This window comes from Alexandromys fortis, unplaced genomic scaffold (assembly GCF_014885135.2).
Source record: "Alexandromys fortis isolate MF-2015 unplaced genomic scaffold, M_Fortis_MF-2015_v1.1 scaffold_62, whole genome shotgun sequence".
Taxonomy (NCBI): domain Eukaryota; kingdom Metazoa; phylum Chordata; class Mammalia; order Rodentia; family Cricetidae; genus Alexandromys; species Alexandromys fortis.
This window is the reverse complement of record NW_026067942.1, coordinates 10048941-10071845: the sequence shown is the minus strand read 5'-3', so window position 1 is coordinate 10071845 and position 22905 is coordinate 10048941. Positions and strand designations below refer to the sequence as shown.

Sequence of the window (22905 nt, the reverse complement as noted above, 5' to 3'; positions counted from 1 at the left end):
GAAGCAGTTGGTTTATTACTTAACCAATGAAATCAACAGATTGATATATGACACTCCCCATCAAGTAGGTAGATGGATAGATGATAGATAGATAGATAGATAGATAGATAGATAGATAGATAGATAGACAGACAGATGGTTAGACTTATATCTACTGGACACAAACTAAAACTGTCTGTAAGGAGAAAACTTCAATTGAGAAAATTCCTCCATTAGAGTCAGCTGTAAGGCATTTTCTTAATTAGTGATTGATGGGGAAGAGCCCTGTCCATTATGGGTGGGGTTATCCCTGGGCTGGTGGTCCTGGGTTCTCAAGCAGGCTGAGCAGACCAGGGGAGCAAGCCAGTAAACAGCATCTTTCATGGCCTCTGCATCAGCTCCTGACTTCAGTTTTCTGCCCTGCTTGAGTCCCTATCCTGACTTCCTTTGGTGTGAACAGCAATGTGGAAGTGTAAACTAAATAAGCCCTTTCCTCTCCAACTTAATATGAGGTCATGGTGTTTTGTTACAGCAATGGAAACCCTAAAAAAGACAGATGGATATTTTAATTACCTATCAATAATAAGTATAATGTGCCAATTTAATATTTAAATACAGTGAAAACTTTTTATAAAAAATGATCCTTGATTACATTTTTATTTCTGATTTGAATTAGAGAATTCTAAAATATTGTTTGGAATTTGATTGTCACTCACAATTTAGATTATTGCAGTTCTATTTAAAGAGAGTTCTAGGTTGAGAAGAAAAATGAAGGATTTTTATATGTGTGAGGAGAATGATGAGACTAACCCGCATCTTCTAGAGGTCAATGATCTCTGTTTAGACAAAAAGTTGGATAAATATTAAGTAGGAGATACAAAGACAACTAGAATGAGTGTTGATGTCTAGAGCATGGGAGCATCCTCTCGCGGTACTTCCTGGCTTTCACTGTTCTTCTGGATCATGGTCAGGAGGCAGACATAGGATGTCATGATGGTACCAATCACCATTCCTGAGGACCCAAGAGTAGTTTGCTTGGGTATTCTGCATATCTAGAAACTATGAATGGCCAATACTTTGCTTTAGCACTCCAAAAATAAAATATCTGAAACAGATTAAATATGGTCAAACAGGTTATAAAAATCCATGAGTTTTGAAGGAAAGTGGCTCCAAATGACAGAAAAATATCCTTTGTCTTGACCTCATAGGAATAAAACCAGAAATGATTAGGAAATGCCTGCAGTGCTAAGTACCAGAAAGCCCATATAAATTTCCTTGCCCAATATTCTCCATATCACCACATCCCATTATCACCACCAGCAGCAGCATCTTGTTTTAAGGCTGCAATGTATGTTCGAGCATTTTCATATACAGTTTGGATAGAAGTATTCTGAGGTAGGGCTGGAGAGATGGTTTCATGGCCAAGAGCACTTGCTGTTTTCCCAGAGTGAGCAAGTTTGCTTTCCACATTGCCTGACTTACAACTTCCTTTATCTAAAGTTTGAGAATACAGTTCCCCTTTCTTGCATTTTTGGACACATGGGTGTGCACACACTCACACGCACACAAAACCACACACACACGGCATAAATTTACATGCATACACATAAATAAAAATCAAAATTGAAGAAATTTAGTTATCCTGTGGTACTTTTAGAAGGTATTTATTTAAATACCCATCCACTAACAGATGGGTTGGGAGAGGGTAAAAGAAAAATCATAACCATGCTCTAGACTCTGATTCTTCTCATTTAATACCACATTAATTCTAATTTCCAGAAAGGAAAAAACCTTTTTTTTAATGATATGAATGAACTTCTTTCACTCTTAAGGGATCAACATTCTGTACCCCACATGACAGCATGGAAATCCCCTAAAATAAGCAGTTCCTCTTCGCTCTTTAAGCAACTGACAAAAATGCTTTTACAAGAAGTCTTTATAAGTTTATTTTAATTGTGTACATATAACTTTTATGTTGTATGCAGCATACCCACATTGCAAGTCATGAGATTAGATAGTAAAGCATTGTAGATATCCCATATTCATGTAATGATAGGCACTCCCACCTAACTTGTAAAATATTTGACTAGGAAAAACTAAGTATTGAAGAAACTGGTTAATTTATCTTAAAGCAATCTGTGGGCTGTTGGCCAAGCAGTATGCCCACTCTATATCTGTGTTCTTGGTGATACATAGGCCATTCAAGCCCTTGAAAAAAGGAGCATCTGTTTTCTTTAAGGGTTTGACCATACTCCAGGGAGTGGCTAGCCACCCAAGAATATTTGGCTTGTAAAAACTGGGCTTCCTTTTGGAACATGAAATTGGTAGGTAGGGATGTGAGAATGAATCTGGATAAATATGATCAAACTATATTGTATAAAAATCTCAATGAATTAGTAAAATACTATTTTATAAGAAAATAACACAAGACTCAGTGGACACAGGTCCTCTTTTTTATTCTTCATAGGAATGTGTTGCATGATTGTTTTATCCTGGAGCACCCAGATGGGGTAAGAGCAGACCAAAGAAATGAGGCCATCAAGTGTAGATTAATGAACAATGTGCTTAATTGGGCCCACTTGCAGCAAGTAACAAGAGCATGGGAAATTTAAAGGGAGCTATACTGTGAAGAATATGGTATAAAGTATATTTATAAATTATCATGTGTTGTGTTTGCTTGGCTGAAAGCAAACTCTGGGCCTGAGAAGAGCTCCCTTTTCCCAGATTCCAGTATGTTTATTCCAAGGGTTCTCCAAAACTCCCTGTCTATCTGCCTACCTCTCTTAGGGAAAAAGGAAAACAGCAAACAGCAAAGGGTATTAAATCAGTATGTCATTTAGAACAGCTAGAAGGTAAACTATACACTACCTGGATTCATTTGTATTGGTGTCACCATTCCTTCTTGTCTGGTGCCCTTCATGGTACTATCAGTGCACCAGGAAATAACAGACATGGCCAGAATTCCATACGTTACTTGGTGTGGCTTGGATTTTGGTTTCATTAATTCTAGGGGACACTGACCACAGCACAGCCTGTGTGGCATTGGTTGTAGCACTCACGGACACCAAATCACATTGCTATAACTATGCATGCCGTTTTTGCAGAGTTTGATTCTATGCTATCACAGAATTAAGTCTGGCCCAAAATTGGATATACTCTTTTAACCATTACTGAAATTGAATCTACAATGGATTCTGTCTATTGAAATGCCTTATATAGTGCTAATAATTGTTGTCCTATTGTGATATCTGAGCGTCTATCTCTTTCCATGACTAGGATCAACATTCTATAGAAGTTGTTTCTAGCTAGGTTCTAGATGAATCATAATTTGTCATCAAAAGTATTGAGTCATACAAATTAGCCTGTTCTCCAAGGATTCTAGCTTTCTCCAAAGCCTCTTTTTTTTTTGCTATGCCAATGCTTTTTATTTTTTTGTAATCTTTTATTTATTTATTAAAGATTTCTGTCTCTTCCCTTTCTCCGCCTCCCTTTTCCTTCCCCTTCCCCCAATCAAGTCCCCCTCCCTCGTTATCCCAAAGAGCAATCATGTTTCCCTGCCCTGTGGGAAGTCCAAGGACCACCCACCTCCATCCAGGTCTAGTAAGGTGAGCATCCAAACTGCCTAGGCTCCCACAAAGCCAGTTCGTGCAGTAGGATCAAAAACCCATTGCCATTGTTCTCCAAAGCCTCTTGATATATACTGTCTGTATCCCACATGGGACTCCTCATCAATTCATATAAAGGATGAGCATTTAAAACAAGATGGCTGTGACAATGAAGCAGTTCCTCTAGAAATCCCCCAAAATACCTGCAGCTGTTTTGCATTTACAGCCACTGCACAGGCTGATGTAAATTTGTTTCAACAAACTTGTCAGATGTTAGACACAACTTACCTAACCATCATACTCCAAAAAATTTCACAACTGTGCCTGACCCTCACACCTTATATAGACTGACTTCTTATCCTCACTTCTGTAGGTACATTTGTGTATCTTCAAGGTACTTTTCTAAATCTTGAAGACCCTGAAAGGATGTCATTATATAAACCTGTATAAGATACATAATAAAGCCGTTTACAGGACTTCCAGAATAACAAAACAATGCCCATGAGAAACAGTAGGACCCTGAAGATGAACTTGAGGAAAGTGAGCTGCTATCTATTCCAAGCTTGGAGATGTGAAAGGAATACAAAGAAAAATGCTAACATTGTCCAATGCAACACAGAAGTGTCCCATTACCTGCATTTGTTTTTATCAAAAGAGCAATGTTGAGTACTAGAATGGATGAGAGGCACAACTTCATTTAGCTGTCTATAATCTATGGCCATTTTTCATGAGTCACCTAGTTTATTTACTGGCCCCATAAGGTTTGTAAAATGGTTCAAGCAGGACAAATATTCTCCACCTTTTCTAATTGTTTGATGATTTCTGTAACTTCATATTACTCATGACACCTGTATTGTTATTTACCTCCCTTCAGACACTCAATTCACCCAACCACACATGACTAATTTAAAATTCTTATCCCCAGGAGAAACTCTCCAACCATGGTACGTAGACGGTGTCTTATCAGTATATCCATCTCCCGTATACTTTCTGGCAAGAGAAAAATGTTCACAGTATGATCTAAGGGAGATAATCACCTCCCTTGGGGCAAGCAATGCCCTTTTTATTTTGACTGTTCTATCTCTGTATCCATCCACTACTCGTCATTGTTTGGGCGCTTTAGGAGTTGTTATAACCAACGTACACTCAGTTTCCACATCTGCTAATGTACAAGTATTTAACACTTTCACAGAGGACCTCAAGGTGCCTTGTCTTGCACTCACTTGTGAGAAACTTGGCTACTCCTTTAGCGGAATGGCTGGAAAGACTCTCATCCTCATCTTCACAGAGGGCATATATGAAACACTCACGCCTTTTCTACCACACCTTTATTGAACTGTTATTCAAACTTTAAAGCCTTCTGAAGGTTCATGAGCATTAGATTCAGGTTCCCGTCAAATTTCGTTCCCCTAGAGACTCTTTCTTGACATATTCTTTCACTTTTGTTTTGCAGGGACCAAGATAGACTTCATCATCTGCCTTCCCTTTCTTTATCCCCACCTGAGTGCTTTAGCACCTTACAAAGCCAATTTATATGCTACCTGTTGTGTTGACTTTTCTTAGGAAGACATGAACAAATACTTTTCATCCTGTATAGGGTATCAATGCTGTGATCCATGAAAGATTCCAAATAAGTCTAACTTGGTGAACAAATGAGTTTAAATGTTGTTCCAGACAGGAGCACAGGCAACTTACAGTGGAGACACAATTGAAGAAAAAAACTCTTCCTCATTAGCAAATGTTTACCACTTGCATATTCTCACAGAGGAGTGGGACTTTGCATGTTCATGAGATTCCTATTTATCATTACAGATGTTGTGATTTTTTTTAAAAGCAGCAGTCATGTCGTGTCTGAAGGTCAGAGTTCTACAATAGAATGAATATTGACACAAATTTTTAAAACTTTTTTTATTGAGCTTTATATTTTTCCCACTCACTTTCCTTCCTCCCTTCTCCCTTTCCACCCTCTCCCCTACTCCCACCCCATGCTTCCAATTCTCTGTAGTTGAAACAACTTTTTTAAAGGGAATTTGTCATTAGCTAATAAAACTATATGCATGCTTTCCATTTGATCAAGCAATTTCATTCGTAGAGTTTTTAATTGAAGGTATACATTCAACAACAGAAACATAAAAATAAAAAGATGGATCCTGTTTTCTAATCTAATCTGTTACTCTGTGCAGAATGGAAACTGTCAATGTTGAGAATTTTTATTGAATAGTCTAATGTATTCATATAAAAATGGTTGAATAAGTCATAGTACATCCATTCAGTGAAGTACCATGCAGCAATAAAGAGAGTAAGGAATATCTCTTACTGTATAAGGAGTGAAGTCTAATGTATTTGTTAAGTGAAAAAAAATAAAGGAAGGTTAGGGTTATATCCCTAAGCAATAGCATACTTTCTTTTATACGCGAAAGAGAAATAAGAACACAATTATGTGTTTGCTCATTGGGGAAAAAATAAACTAGATAAACAAGAAAATACTGAACTATATTACCTATGGCCAGTAGGTGAAAATACAATAAAAAGAATAGGTATTTCTCTGATCATACATTTTGAAGAGTGTTGATATTTAAAACTGTGTGTTTTCTAAGTAAAAATGATGAGATGCAAACTAAAATGTAGTACAAAGGGCAATTAGCCAATCTGAATGATTAACATACTCGCACGGGAGAAGACTACTTAGCCTAAGCAGTTTAGGGTTCCTCTGGGTTTCGGAATGGAAGAGAATACTGTGAGTTGGAGATCAGTGGTTTCTGTGCTTTCAGGGCACAAACTAAATAAAACTTTAAAATTCTCCAGGTTTCATTTTACCATGATAAATTTAGCAACTCTTAAGATTATTTTTCTGTAGAAATAAATAAGTATATTGTGGAACTAAGTGATTTGCCTTTGGAGGACAGAGTTACAAATAAGATAGAAGGAAAGATGGGGAAATCTATAGTCAGAGACTGAAATTAGAAGACATAATAGAGATCATTGGCAGATGTAAAGAAGGAAAAAGTTTACAGAGACATGACTAGACTCCAGGTTCATGCCCACTTTCATTTTGCCTGCAGAGAAGGTAAAGAAGCAGTGGTTACTACACTAACAATGAATGCAGAGTTCAGAGTTTAGAGTCTAACCATGACAATAAAAGCAAAATAAAAAGTGTACACTGATTTTTAAAAAAAGAAGAGCCAATATTCCTTAGAAAAAGATGAAATTCCAGTGGTGGATCTAGAAAATCACAAACTGAAGTACATAAAAATTAATAAGAATTGGACAAAAGAGAAACAGGTACTATTTTGAGATCGCTTACAGTGCAAGTCAGGTACAATTTATGAATTAAAAAGCTTCAATATAAGATGATGGCTCACTAAATGCCACACCAACTCCAGTGTCGTTGTGTACATGACATATGTCCTTATGCCAGATGGTAGTTACGTGTCCTATGGGACTAGGCTTCCTGGAGGTCAATGGCAGACAGCCCGGTATTGACCACCGCTGAGGCATAGATGGATTTCTCGATTATTTTATAATAATGATATTCTATATATCTACAAAACAAGTATCATTCTCTTCAGGAACAGCTCTGAGATGGGAATGTAGAAGACTACAGCAGAACCCTTGTCATACACAGGGTGTATGATGAGCAAGGGAATAGATCGGTTAATGTTGATGGACAAAGACTGTTATGTTATACTTTGAACTTTATGGATAGGCTTGCTAGATCCCAACCTCCATAGTGTCTGCTGCATAAGAAGGTACTAAAAAGTATATTTCAACAGGTGCAGAGAACTGATTAGGTATATTTGGTCACTAGATGAAATAAAGGGTTAGGAAGAAGAAGGGCCATGACAGCGATAATGAGACAGAAACCTTCTATTCATAAGATGAAACCACTTGCCTGAGGTTTACATTCCCAAGGACAAGATTTCCTCTTTTAAGGATGCTTTATGTCTGACACCTGTTCCTGATAATATACTTTTCTTAAATATCGCTGATGTGAGTAAAAGAAGCTTTCATACTGTGCCAACCAATGACACATGACCTTCTGATTTGTTCTTTGTTTGAATACTATATACTGAAAACATGAATTCAGTAAAATGCAGCAGATTCCAACCACTCTCTTGTGTGTTGTGTCTGTCTGTCATTCTCTGAACTTGTGCCTTCCTGTTACCAGGACCCTGCTTCTCCCATGGTCTGAGTGGCTCCCTTGAGCCGGTCCGTGGCAACTAAATAAGTAATTTCATATTGATATAGACATTGGTTCCATGGTGATTTTATATAGAAAAATTAATGAATAAATGAATAGATGAGAAAGTTTTTGCAGTGGAATATCAATTAATGAATATAAATGTAATGACTGACTATCATGAAGGAGTGATAAAGTAGTAACTGAGTAAGATAAAAAATCATTAATGAGCAAAAAATTAGCAGGTAAAATTTTGATTTTTAAATGAAGCATTTATATAGTTTTGAAAGATTCCTCCCCCAAAATACCTGTCAATATTAAGGGGATAATAATTACTTAACTGCAAAAAACTGTTAAACTGTTTATATGATAAAAGTGACCACTACCAACAAAAGGACCATCAGGTAACGTGTACATACAGACAAGCGAGAGCATCCATTGTCTTATATCTCTGCCAAAAAATGCAAAATTTCCATCTAATTGTGAAGAAACATTATATAAAACAAAATTGAATGATGCTGGCAACCAGTCTCCAGGACGGTCCCTCTTCATCTTTGACTCCCAGTATCCCCATGCATGCATAGTGTCTGGCCCTGAGAAGACTGATCTTTGTTCTGAAAATGTTGTGACTTCTGAGAATCATGAAAGATATTCTGGCTTTTGTCCTTCTTGATCTGAAATAAGTTAGCTATCTCTCATAATGGGAGAAATTTCAACCCCTATAACCCAACAGTCCATTTTCCACATACACATGAGGAAGAAATGAGGAATCCAGGCAACAGCCACTGACTGCATCTTCTGTGTGCTTTTCCTGTCCCGTTCAACCAGATAGCTGCAGTTCCGGCTATCATTTTGACCACAGTATTGGAGAAGATGTCCAGTCCAGCTAAATTCCTCCAAATTATGACTCAGAAACTAAAAGATACTATTAAGTCTCACTTTAAGCCACTACTAATCATAGGGTAATTTGTTATCATACTGTATAATAGACAAATACTTTGAGTGCCATTCTAGAAAAATAATTACTTCAAAGATATCAAAGAAAAACAATGAAAGAACAACAAAGTTCCAGATCCAGGAATTGGGGAGGGTTCAGTTAGTAAAATGCTTGTTATAACAGCACCAGGGTTTGAGTTCAAATTTCCAGAATCCAGGTAAAAAGCTACACCCATTATACCTCTAATCCTAGCACAAGAGAGGCTGAAACAGACAAATGGAACCTGCTAAGCAGCCAGCCTAGCATAATCTGCCAGTTTGGGGTTCAGAGAGAGACCTTGCCTCAAATAAGAGAGTGGAAAGCAGATGAGAAAAACATTGACATTAGCCTCTAGTCTCACATACATCTTTATGCACATGTGCAAACAGGTGAACACGTACAATCACATATAACACCACACACACACAAACACACACACACACACACACAAATACTCTGGAAGATTTTTTTCAAATTAAAGAAAAAGAGACCCAAGAATCAAATATATGATCCTGAAGGTAGATAGTTTTGTTGTTCTTATTTTTCCATTACAAACAGACTATTGATGTAATCATCAAAATTTGAATACAGTAAAAACTATAAAATAGGAATGTACCAATATTGGTGTCTTGCAATTGATCATTGTACTATAATTGTGGAAACATGTCCTTATTTTTTAAGAAATACACATTAAAATGGAGATAAGTGCCTATAATTATTTAAAATATCAAACGTAGCAATTACATAATATAATTTACATAGTCAAAGATATATACTTTTATATACTTTTTACCGACAGAGAGACAAAATTTCTAAAATATTACCCTTTAGGAAACCCCTTTATAGATATGCAGAAATTAAAACTTTCACTACTTATACTAGAGTAAAAAGACTGCAATACCAGGCAGTGTAATTCCTGAATTTCCACTTTAAGTAAGCCACTTCAGGTTGTTTTCTCAAACTGAGAGTTGACTATATTAATTGAGTTTGGAAATAAATTTACTGGAACAAAATGCAAAACAGGTTTAATGAATATAATACTGTAAATTGACACAGCATACAAATATTGTAGATTAGTAGAAATGAGTATTATTTTGTGAATTGTTTCAGATGTAGGCAGAGAAAAGGTTAATGTCCGTGGTTGCACAGTCAACAAAAAGTAGGCAAGCCAGGCGCTGAGCAGAACTCAGTTTAAGCCAAAAGCAGATTTGTCTGGGGCCTGCTCTCCCTGCCCCTTCCGCCCCTGGCCACCTGCAGATGTGCTCCACAAGTCTTCAGTACCCAGCGCGGAGCAGATGCTATTTAAGGGACCTTCCCCACAGCTTACAGCCAGACGCAGCCGGCACCTAGCCAAATCCCCCTATCCTTGCTGGAGACTCAGAACACTCAGAAAGCAACCTTCTGATGGGCCGCTGCGGTGGCATGGGAGCCTTGGGTTCGCTCTGGGTTTTCTTCACTCTCATCGCGCCAGGAGTTCTTGGTGAGCTGGGCACGGGAGTGCAGATAAGGGAACTCCTTCAGGGCTAGAAAATTTTCTGCGCCTACACAAAGGTTAGAGATCAAACCAGGGATATGGGAGCCCTTCTGGATACTTGTCTGTCCCTGACAACTTTGGAGACTCAGTCAGTCTCTGAAGCAGAATGGCCCCACCTCTTCTGGGAACTGGACCCCCACCACAAACCCAAGCCATGCCTGGGCGCTTTTGAATGACTGCAGCTGCTGTTTGGTGGTTCTCTCTCTCAGGCTCCCAGCCTGTTTAGAATTCAGCCAAGTGCTGCGCTCCTGTGCATGCAGAAATCCTCTCTAGCCATGGAAGGGTTGTTGAGTCCCTGCTTTTCTTAAAGAATAATACCTGATTCTCCAATATGGGTCTCAGAGTTTGTTTGACTTTGATAAGATATTTAAGACTGTGACTTCTGTAACAGTGTATACCTACATAGGTTCTCTTTCAATGTCTCTGTAACAGTTTTTGTTTTTTGATTGTTTTTGTTTCACAGATTGGCTGGCTTTTAAAGTAGTATAGTTTGTTCTGGTAGTGAAGACATAGGTCATAAGACAACCTCAATAGCTGGGTGAATTTTGGCAAGTCGTAATATAATTTATTCTCGTAGTGAATATATTCATAGGTTATAAGATATTTACTATAAGCAAATATCAATAGCTGGGTAAATGTTAGAAAGTCGGTTAGAGCCCCGACCCTCAGTTTCTCACATATGCAATAAAGTTAGAAATGAGCTGTGGTACCATCCCACAGAGCACAGAGAAATCATGAGCTGCTGGGGAAATTAGGTCACGGTACTTGGCTGTTGACGCTTACTAAGTGTAGCAATTAGCAGTTAATGGTGAATCTAGTCACGTATTTGCATTAGTTCTGGTACAACTTCTACTGGAAAACAAATTCTAGGGATGACTGGACCTCGTTTCATGTTCGCTGATGAATGTTTTATGCTTAGTACCATACTTTCCTTAACATACATGACTATTATTTATAAAACTCAGCCATTAGATATTCAGAGTCTCAATGTTAAGGCATTTGCTGATAATTCTAAATAATGGTCTCCCACCCCTTCCTTATTTCTGGCCAGCTTTTCAGATTTATATTCATCCCATTCAAAAATCCTCCATCTACTTCTAAAGGATTTCTAAATCATCCATGTAAAGCCCCTTAGATCTAAATAGATAATTGCACCCTGTCCTCCAGAAACATTTTCTGTGTTATAGTCACTACTCTGATCTTCACTCCTGATGCTAGAAAGAGGTAAAGAGGGAACAGAGACTTTTAAGAAAACCCATATCATGCAATTTGAATAATTATTATATGTATTTATTTGTTTGTTTAGTGGGGGGTGTGCAATCAATGGCTTGGAAGTCAGGGATTATTTACAAGAGTTAGCTCTCTCCTTCCACCTGTGGCTCCAGGGATTAAACTCAGTCAGTCAGGTTTGACAGCAGTGTCTTTAGCCAGTGAGACACGTCACCTGCTACTTTACTTTTCTGATTGGAGGAGAATCCAGTCTTTGGAGATTCTGTACTGTGGCCTGGGAGGTGGGTAGTTTCAATAAAAGTCCAAGGTCTGTTTACTAGAGATGAGACTTCCATTGATCCTCACCCAAAAAGAAAAATTCTTGCCTCTTTTTCACATGGAAAGTCACATTATAAAGTTTCCTCTTTCTTTGTAGTTTCCAGATCTTGTATTCCTCTTGGTCTATATTGTTACCACTGATTGAATCTTATGAATGTAAATGGTTTCCCATATTGTGGAAGATAATTTAGCCTTGTCCTTATTTACATTTGATAATCACACATTATTACCAAATTAGAGTAACTGGTAGAAGTGGTATCACATATAAATCAATTAAAGTAAATTTGATTTCATAAGATATCTAGGATAATTTAGTATCCTATGCTAAAAGCTTTTATTTATAAGATTTTTACTTGTAAGATTGGAGAGATTGCTCAGTAGTTAGAGCACTTGCTGTTCTTGCAGAGGACAAGGTTTGGTTTCCAGCACCCACTTGATGCCTCATAATCACCTGTAACTCCAGTTCTAGGGGATACATAACTGTCTTAAGGACTTTGCAGTCACTGATCACATATAGTGTACATACATACATGTAGGTAAAACACTGTGAGATGTGAAATAAAAAATAAAATCTTAAAACACTTTTAAAGATATTTTTACTGGTATATTTCTGTTTTTTAATTATAAAACCAGAGGATTTTTTTTATTTTTTGTACCCATTATTGTTTGAATATAATGTGTCTCCCATAAGCTCATGTATTTGAACAGTCAGTCTAGAGCTGTCCTTTAGAACCTTTAAAAGGCCATAGATCTATCTGGAGAGTGGACCTTGGAGGTTATATCTCCTCCCCACTTCCAGCTAAACTTTCTGCTTCCTGACTGGTGTCATGTAACCAGCAGCTGTTGAAGTTTTCTTCCCCTAAAGACCAAGCTGCTCCAGTCATGTGCCTTCCTCATCATAATGGATGGTGTCCCCTGGACTATAAGCCAACTGATCCCCTCTCCCTTAAGTTGTATCTGTCAAGTATTTGGTCACAATGATAAGAAAAAGCTGGTACAAATAGCTGACATAACTTCCCTTCAACCCCACCAAAAAGTATATAGACTCATTATTTTATTACTATTTTATTACATAAGGTTATCTTATTACATAAGGTTATATAAGGCCAGTCTCATGCAAGTATATAATATACTTTGAGGATATCTTATGATGCCCCCTCCTTCTTAATCTTCTCCCCTCCCATTAGTACCTTTTGTTCTTCCAGACAGTTTGTATCTACATTCAAATATATATGAGAGAGAAAAAAAAGAGATACCCGTTTTTCTAAATCTGACTTAATTCACTTGATATTATTATCTCTGGTTACATTTATCTTCTTACAAACAATATAACTCCATTCTTGAGAGCTGAAAAGGTTCCATTGTGTATATATACATTTTCTTGATCTATTCTATTGCTGGGCACCTAGGTTGGTTCCATAACTTAGCCGCTGTGAATAGTACTAAAATAAGCACTGATGTGCAAGTATATCTGGAATGCTGACTTGGACTCTTCTTTGTAAATATTTAAAAGCGCAGGATCATGTGGTAGATCTATTTTTGTTATTATTAAATACTATTTACTATTATTTTGTTGAGAAATCTCCAGACAGATTTTTACAGTGGCTGGACTAGTTTACAATCTCATCAGCAATGTAAAAGTGTTGTTCCTTTTTGTATATATCCTTTCCAGCATTTGTTTACTTATTTTCTTCATGACTGTCATTCTGGCTAGTGAAAGATGGAACCTTAATGTGGATTTTATTTTAATCTTCTGATGACTAGTGAGGTTTAACACATTTTTCATATTTATTGAAGATTTTATACTTCATTTGAGAATCCTATGTTCACTCCATTAGTTCACTTATAAATGAGGGATTTTGGTGTTTATGCTTGTATTTCCTTTTATTTCCTTGATATTAATCAGATATCTGTTTAGCAAAGATTTTTCTCCCATTTTGTAGACGATCTCTTCACCTTTTTTTTTTTTGCTGTGCAGATGCTTTATACTTTCATGAAGTCTCATTTGTCAATTGTTGGCACTATTTATTTCCTAAGCAACTGGACCCTTATTTAAAAGTGCTTTCCTATGCTGATATCTTGCAACATTCCTCCTTCATTTTCCTCTATTGTTTTCTGAGTTTTGTGTTATATATTAAGTTCTATATATTCATTATTGAAGTTCTACATGCTTTTCTTTTTTTCCTGACTTCACTGTATTAAAAAACAACAAACAATCCACCCACAGTTTTAAATTGTAAAATGGTGGAATTTTATGAAAAAAGTTCTCCAGATATTATTTCTCTGCTCTGCTTTAAAAGCTTTTGAATCTCTGAATTTCTCCGTGTCTATCCATACTAGAATTATTTTCATAGATAATATTGCCCCAAACAAGAATACTTCTAAAGATCAAATTTGTTAGAATAATTGGTGATAGGCGAGAAACAGAGAAACTTTAGCCTTTCTCAGCTTTGATATTTCTGTGGTCCTTTCTAGGTCAGTGTCAGTCACTGCCAAGGTATACTTTTGCTAAACCTATTATTGAGAGTGATAAATCTGAGTTTGCTGTTGGCACAACTTGGAAATACAAATGCCTCCCTGGGTATAGTGGGAAGCCGTTCGTAATCACCTGCTTAAAGAACTCCAAGTGGTCAGAGGCTCGGCAGCTCTGTAATCGTGAGTACTCCTACAAGCCATGTTTGTCTTCATCACTTTATCTGTACAGGATAGTATGCCATTTTCCAGACAAAAGACAAGTAAATTAGTATGTCATGGCAAGCAAAGTGTGATGCCAGCCTCTTTGTTTCCTTTAACTCCTAAATTTTCTGAATACCAGGGTTTAAGTCATCACCATGGTTTAGCATCATCTTCCTGACATCGTTCTATGATTTTTACACTGTGTTAGAGATTAAATGTCAGTATACAAAATAATATTAGTTTCATCTTATCCTTACCACATTTAATTCAAGAGATATTTTTATTAACTAACATGAGTGAAGCAGTTGACAGGGGATTGTGTAAGGGACAACACAAGTTACACATATATAACATATAACTGAGGATTGAACACAAGGCATTGTTCAGGCGAGGCAAGCACTCTATCTCCAGGCTTTATGATGTTGTTTAATAGTAGAGGTAAACTGCTATTCAACCATAGGAAAATAAATGCTGTCTAAGAGAATTAGGGAGATTGAGGCCTTCTGGACAGAAATTTAGAGGAAATAATATCTTTGATATTTTAGGTTTTTTGCTTGTTTTTCTTTTTTTTTTTTTTTGAGACAGAGTTTCTTTGTGTAACAGTTCTAGCTGTCCTGGAACTCGCTCTTGTAGACCAGACTGGCCTCAAACTCACAGAGCTCTGCCTACCTCTTCCTCCCAAGTGCTGGGATTAAAGGTGTGCACCACCATCACCCAGCAGAAATGATATCTTTGGAAAAATTGGAAAAAGATCAGTATGGTTTGAGTACATATAAACTCCAAGATTGTATACTTTTTCCTGTGAATAATGGTAATCCATCATAAATTTTTGAGTGGGAAGTATGATAGATTTATATTTATTTATATTATATTTATTATTATAAATATTATATTCATAATATTATATATAAAAGAAGAAATTTGGGCTAGAGAGTTAAGAGCACTGCCTGCTCTTCTAAAGGTCCTGAGTTCAATTCCCAGCAACCAGATGATAGCTCACAAACATCTAGAATGAGATCTGGTGCCCTCTCCTGGCCTGCGGGCATACATGCAGGCAGAATACTGTATACACAATAATTAAATAAATCTTAAAAAGAAAGGAAGGAAGGAAGGAAGGAAGAGAAAGAAAGAAAGAAAGAAAGAAAGAAAGAAAGAAAGAAAGAAAGAAAGAAAGAAAGAAAGTCATGCTATGTTATGGAGGAAGTGCTAGACCAAGGGAGGCCATCATTAGAAAGGTGAATTTTGCTCTCAACAATACAGTAAAACAATAAAAATGTCAAAGTGTTTTGGGAGATATTCTGGAATCCAGGCCCTCAAATTTTGTAACTAATTGAACTGAAGGATTAGAGGATGAGTTATAGAGAGGAAATGATGTCTGTAGGCTTTTAATACAGGAGACATGGTAAATGATGCTATTAGCTGAGATTTTAATAATGAGAACATAGAGTTTTTAATATAGAATTGACCACAAATAAAGTTTTCTTTCATACACAGAAATATAGACAATAGGGTTTGAACAGTGTTCCAAAATTGACTGCTCCTTGAAAAAGTGCACATTTTACAAATTTCAAAAATTGCTTTGAGAAAACATTCGCAGAACCATCAGCAAGTCCAGTCAGGGAATTTAATAGAAAATGCATAAAGTCTTCTCCATCCCAGCCCCAAATCCTGTTTTGTTTCCCTTGTAGGTAGATCATGTACAACTCCTGGAGACCTCCTCCATGGCTCTGTGAATATAAGTATGGGTATCAAGTTTGGGTCAACAATTACATATTCTTGTAATACAGGGTGAGTAGGCAGGAAGCCTCTTCAGGGTATATGGATACAGAAATAATATTTCTAACCAGAAACCCTTTAATATGAATAAAAACAAAATCATGGTCTCCTTGGCCTTCTTTAGGAATGACATTTCAGTGTTGCTCAGTTAAGGGGATCCTTAGAAAGAAAGAAGATGGAGCTACCCTGCTTCAATTTTAAGTCTCCGGTGCTATTGACAAGAAAGTCAAACTTCATTTGGCTATAATGTTGAACCTAGTAAAGAAGCACTACTTTATCACTATTTCACCGTATCATGCATGTTATTCTACCCTTTTCTCATTCTATACGTGGAAAAAAATTAGGCTTTTCTAAAGTGTTAAGTGTGACCTGGATGTGATCAAGCACCTCTTTGCCTCCAGATATCGACTCATTGGTGACTCATCTGCTACATGTATTGTCTCAGACAATAGTCTAATTTGGGATACTGACAGGCCTACTTGTGAATGTGAGTAAAACGATCTCTTTACGGCATCCTACCAAATTTTTCTTATCCCTTTCTAAAGGGAAACTGGGCATCTGCGCATAAAAATGAGTGCCTCAGATATTTCATTCGGTTTTGGTTGTTATGGACACAGCTCTGGCTGATAGTCTTCCATGATCTCTAATTCTATCACACTATTCCATTAATGTTCTTATATGATGTTATTTATTGGTGAATAAGTTCTTACATTTAAAATATGCATGAGTTTACACATGACAAATGCAACCAAGTAAAATTAAATCACCCCAAGAAGTCTTTAGTAACAAAGTCTGTACCCTGTCTGGCTTCATAGTTTTTTGACCTTTTAATCAGCCAGTTCCATGTATTTTCCTTTCTGACTTATTTTTATTTGATCAGAATACAGAATTTCATTATTAAAAATAAGTTGTAGGTAAAGTTTAAATTTGGTTTATGAAAATGAAGACTAAATTTTCAGAAAATATAACATTTCAATGCCTTCTCTCTTTTCTTAACTACTTCCCTTCGAAAGCTATTCCTTGTGAGTCACCTCCAGCCATTGCCAATGGGGACTTTTACAGAAGCAGTATAGACACCTTTTTCTATGGAATGGTAGTAAAGTATCATTGCCATGTTGGAAAAAATGGGGAAAAACTGTTTGACCTGGTGGGTAAGGAATCAATACATTGCACCAGCAAAGACAATCAAGTTGGCATCTGGAACAGTCCACCCCCTCAGTGTATTCCTATAGTCAAGTGCCCACTGCCACAAATTGAAAATGGAGAAGTGGAGTCTGGATTTAAACATTCCTTCTTCTTAAATGACACAGTAATGTTTAAGTGCAAGTCTGGCTTTACTATGAAAGGCAGCAGTATAGTGTGGTGCCAGCCAAACAGCAAATGGAGCCCTCCACTGCCAACATGCTTCAGGGGTAAGTTGGGCTGAAACTTTGGGTATCTGGACAACAAATATTTGCAAAATGTTTAACGTTACTAGTCATCAGGGAAACGCAAATCAAACCACAATTATATGTGCCTTCACTTTATAATGACTCATCAAAAAATATAGAACTGGGGAGTTGGCTCAATGTATAAAGTGCTTGTTGTACAAATGTGAAGGCTTGAGCTTAATAAACAAAACCTATATATTAAAAAAGCCTTGTGTAGTGGCACATGCTTATAATCCCAGAATCTGAGAGGCAGAGACAGACAGATCCCTAGAGCTTGCTGACAAGCAGCCAGTCTAGCTTAGCTGGTGAGCCAGTTCCCTTGTCTCATAAGATAATCTCTTCTATATGCATATGTATCAGGGTATACTCCCGCATACATACACATACACACACACAAGCTTAAGGGCCTGAATCAATTTCTACACATATAAAGACTCCTACATTGCACAATATATCAAATACTGTTAAGAATAGAGACAAAAGTTAGATTAGATGGGGGAAATAAGTTCCAGTGTCCCTATAAACAGTAGAATTCCCACTGTTTATTATATCTTTTCATATGCATTTTAAAATCTTGAATAAAGGATTTTGAAAATTTTCACTTGCAAATAAATAAGTTTTAGAAGACAGATGTTTACCCTTATTTTCATATTACACAATATACTTATCTGAGCATCACGTGGTTTCTCAAAAATATGTACGATTACATCTTTTGAAGAATAAAAGTAATTTTAAAATCCAGTACAAAAATTCATCATTAGAGTTTTAGATAGTTAAATTTTATTTAAATGAGGATAATTTCTCCATTATATTGGCCATATTGAAAGATGGAATTGACTAAGATAAGAATTTTATTCAAAATTTTGTAGATATCTATCTTGATAATGAAAATAAGTTTTGTGGAAGAAAGCTGGTAGTTATCTTGAGCCTGTGGCCCCCATTCTTGCCTTCTACTCCTAATATAAACTGTCTGCCTTTCTAAAAGCCTGGCAACTAAATTCAGAAGCCTTGTTTTTGAAATTAAAGGAATGTGGCAGATTTGGGTGGGGAAAATTTGTGTTATGAACTTTGATTCCTTTTCTAACCTGTTGATGGAAGGCTATCTCTGATTGTTTAATAAAATAAAGTGAAAATGAGTAACAGTAATATTCACTGGCATGGATCAAGAAAGAGAGCAGATAGACATATGGCTTTTCACATCTGGGCAGAAAAAGGCACATTAAGCCCACTCTATGACCCTACTTAGAGTTGCTATGAACACCTTTATCCCACCCAACTAAGCACAAGACAGCTAGCTGTAAGTTATAAAGAATAAAGTTCTTATTGCTGAAATAAAAGGACTTTCTGGTCCCATTCTTTCCTCAGGATGTCTACCACCTGAAAATATCCACCACGGTGATTATAATGAAAAAAATAAGGAATTCTTTTCTGTTGGCCAGGAAGTGTCATATACCTGTGAACCTGGCTATAATCTCGTTGGAACTAACCTGGTCCAGTGTACATCCTTTGGAACCTGGAGCCATGCAGCCCCAACATGTGAAGGTGCCTAGCCACTCTGCTCTATTCAAAGGAAACTCAGCAGTTTCCTGACTCTTCATGTGCAAGCTCTCTCTTTTTTTCCCTAGTGAAATCATGTGATGCCCTTCCAAGCCAACTTCTCAATGGCCATGTGATTCTTCCTTCTAACCTCCAACTTGGGGCAGAGGTTTCCTTTGTTTGTGATAAAGGGTGAGTGTGAACTGATAGGTCCTGCCCTGATGGTTTCCCATAACGATTTCAAAATATGAATTCTAAAGTTAGCTAAGCTTTCACTGTCTTAAATTTTCTTTTCTTTTCTTGACCTTTTCTGACTAAGAACTCTGTCATTAACCTATTCCTTATTCTTTTCTTCAAGTGTGTATATTTTGTGCTTGACCAGCAAAAGTAAGAGATGTCATTTCATCAACTGGAAATTCGAAGTTTTGGTTCACAAATTAAGACTCCTGTTATGGAGAATGAATGAAAACTTTGGACTCAGTGATACTCATTGAAATTAGTTTGGGTAACAAGGTCTTTGCTATTTTCTCTATAGAAATTGAGACTGCTTTCCTCAAAATGATCTAGATAATCTTGACATGTGGATGCTAAAGAGGAGTGGGAGAATTCTAAAGAAAAGACACATTTTTAGTATGTTTAATCCATTATTGATTTATTGTTTGGTGGAGCAGATTCACAAGTTACTGTGTGCTTTTTCTTAAGTCATAACATTTTAAAATGCATACCATCCTACAAATACTGGAAAGAAGTGATTCAGTCTGTACAGTTGAAAGGTGGGTTGTTCTAGTGATGATCTGCTGCTCCTTATTGTTTAAGGTTCCAGTTAAATGGCAAATCTTCTAGTCAGTGTGTCCCAGAAGGAGAGGCAGTAGTCTGGAACAATAAGTTTCCTGTCTGTGAACGTGAGTAGAAAATAAACATAATCAAATGTGGATCTTGTCTTTGATTCTGTATTCCCATGCAGTCATCAAATAAAACACCTCACCAACTATGTACTTTAAATAGATATTTGCCACTTTTCTTTTTAAAAATGCAGGGAAAAAGTATTAAATTTGTTCACATGTTAACATATTAAATTGTGATTCTGTAAACAAAGTAACAAAGGCTTTGAAAAGTTGCCTGTAACAAAACTACGCATAGGCCTTTCTAGTGTACTAAAACTCTGGTTGTGCCTCCATATGTCATTTCTTGTACTCAAGAGCTCCATCTAGGGTCAAGTGGACATTAGTGGAAATTCATTCTGCAACAATTCATATACAACTATGATGTATATATGTCATAGTAGCTGTTAACAGCTAATACTTTTAAGGATGTATAAAGAATATGAGCTCAACACTCAAATGGTTTTCTCAAAGGTATCCAGGATTAAGGTGTTACAAATGACTTTAATGAGGCTGCAGTGTCTTCAGTAACAGTGTCTCATGTGACTATGCCACCTGCAAGCTGTCTGTGTATTTCAAATAGGAGCTGAATAACTAGTGTACTTTGGATACTGTATCTGCCCATTTCACATGTTTTTGTCTCTCTATATTCTTATCATACCTTATGTAGCCTGAACTGTAGACTGGGAAACTGAGGCTAGGGGAGGGTACGACTTGCCTAAGGTCATACAGCTATTGAATGACAGTGAGGATTTGAAATCAGGGCTATTAAGCCCAAATCAGCCCACATTGACTCCCTAGCAGCAATTAGCATGTCATTAACATATTTTAAGTTTGCCTTTTTTTTTATTAAAAATATTTAGGATAAAATTTTTATAGAAAAATCCCTGAAAGTACAGAATAGATAGATTTTTTTCTATTTTCTCTATTTCTTTGTTGTCTGGTTAGAGTGATTCATATTGATTTGACAAGGACCAAGAAAGAAGTAAGGACATAAGCATTTGGAAATGAAAACACTATAAGTAAAGTCATAACCAAGCATTGAATTTCTAAGAATAGTTCTTGACCTATACTTGGAGCTTTTACTTATTTTTTTAATGATTAATATACTCATCTGGTCTCTTCTACTTTTCAGAGATTTCTTGTGACCCTCCTCCTGAAGTTAAAAATGCTCGGAAACTCTTCTATTCTCTTCCCATACCCCTTGACACTGTTGTGCGGTACACTTGTTTACCTAACTACCGCCTCATTGGAGAAAAGACTATGCTTTGTAAAAGTAAAGATCAAGTAAAGGCCGCTTGGGATAAAACTCCTCCTGTATGTGAAAAATGGAATAAGTATTCTAAATGTTCAGAGCCCAGCATACTAGGGGGATTCAAAAGTAAACAATCTAAATCACCACCATTCACACATGGTGATTCTGTGACATTTACCTGTAAAGCCAACTTCACCATGAAAGGAAACAAAACAGTCTGGTGCCAAGCAAATAATATGTGGGGACCATCACCACTGCCAGTCTGTGAGAGCAGTAAGTATAGAAATAAAATTCCCTAGTCAAGGGCCTGGGGTTTACCAGTTGTGAGTGTTGAATGTGGAAATGAAGCTTCATGAAGGCCTGAGACCTGCCAACCTGTGAGAGTGTTAAGTATGGAAGTGGAACTTCACTGAAGACAAGGATCTTCCACTTATGGGAAGATCATTTTGTTGCATGCTCCCAAAGGCTGAATTGTATAGGTCTTGTCCCTAGAGCTTGAGCTGGCTTGTGGGAGCCCATCCCCAATGCTGGGGTGCCTCTGCAAACATGTTCACAAGAGATCTACTCTCTATTCACACCATCTCCTGGGCTCTAGCATTTCAAGTCAACTAACTTTAAAAATAGAGATTGCTGTGAATGTTTTATTCTTGTTTCATCTAGTTTATATTGTTAATGAATCTAATTTTTAAGTTTAATTCTGTGGGCATAGAAATTGTCAGTATTTGACAAAATTATACTATCAAAATATTTTTAATAAAGAACAATATTGATAAATTCTAAATAGATTATAGAACTTAGGAGGTGCTATTATAAATATGATTCACTCTGACTTGGGAGCACAGCTACAATCTCAGCTTCACAGGAGGCTGAAGAAAGAAATTACAAATCCATGGCCTGCTTGGGCCACACTGTAATTTTTTGTTTTTATTTTTGTTTTTGAGACAGGGTTTCTCTGTATCTTAGGAGCCTGTCCTGGAACTAGCTCCTTTTTTTTTTTTTTTTTTTTTTTTTGTTTTTTTTGGGGACTGGTTTTTTTTTTTTTTGGTTTTTCAAGACTTGTAGACCAGACTGGCCTTGAACTCATAGAGATCAGCCTGCCTCTGTCTCCCGAGGGCTGGGTTTAAAGGTGTGCGCTACCACCACCTGACTCACACTGTGTTTTTAAAGCCAGCCTGGGCAACTTAGCCAGATTTTGTCTCAAAATAAAACATAACTAAAGGGATTGTGGGTGTGACTCAATGGCAGAGTGCTTCCCTATTTCAATCCCAAGTACCATAAATTATATTTATCTTACTTATATATCAATAGGTTGATTACTAGTAACCTCAAAATGGATTGTCTATGAAAAACCATAAAGATTTTGGTGAACCTATACATATTCAAATGAAAAAAATCTAATATTTTTATAAAGTAATAAAAAGAAATTAGAATAGTACGTGTTATACATAATGCACATATTTATATACTTGTTATATATAAGATAATGATAAATTGTATTAGTAATGTTTATTAGAGTAATCCTCTGAATG

The 22905-nt window shown here is 36.7% G+C and overlaps 1 protein-coding gene across 1 annotated transcript in view; it reads left to right on the top strand.

Moving 5' to 3' along the window:
* Positions 1-10110: 10110 nt before the first annotated feature.
* Cr2 (complement C3d receptor 2) overlaps positions 10111-22905 on the top strand; it is a 30291-nt gene continuing 17496 nt past the window's right edge. The window contains exons 1-9 of the mRNA XM_050148133.1: positions 10111-10220; positions 14298-14477; positions 16187-16286; positions 16676-16761; positions 17288-17686; positions 19070-19246; positions 19330-19432; positions 20057-20142; positions 21257-21649. Coding sequence (XP_050004090.1) covers positions 10145-10220; positions 14298-14477; positions 16187-16286; positions 16676-16761; positions 17288-17686; positions 19070-19246; positions 19330-19432; positions 20057-20142; positions 21257-21649 — 1600 coding nt within the window. The 5' untranslated portion in view covers positions 10111-10144. The remainder of the gene's footprint in view (positions 10221-14297; positions 14478-16186; positions 16287-16675; positions 16762-17287; positions 17687-19069; positions 19247-19329; positions 19433-20056; positions 20143-21256; positions 21650-22905) is intronic.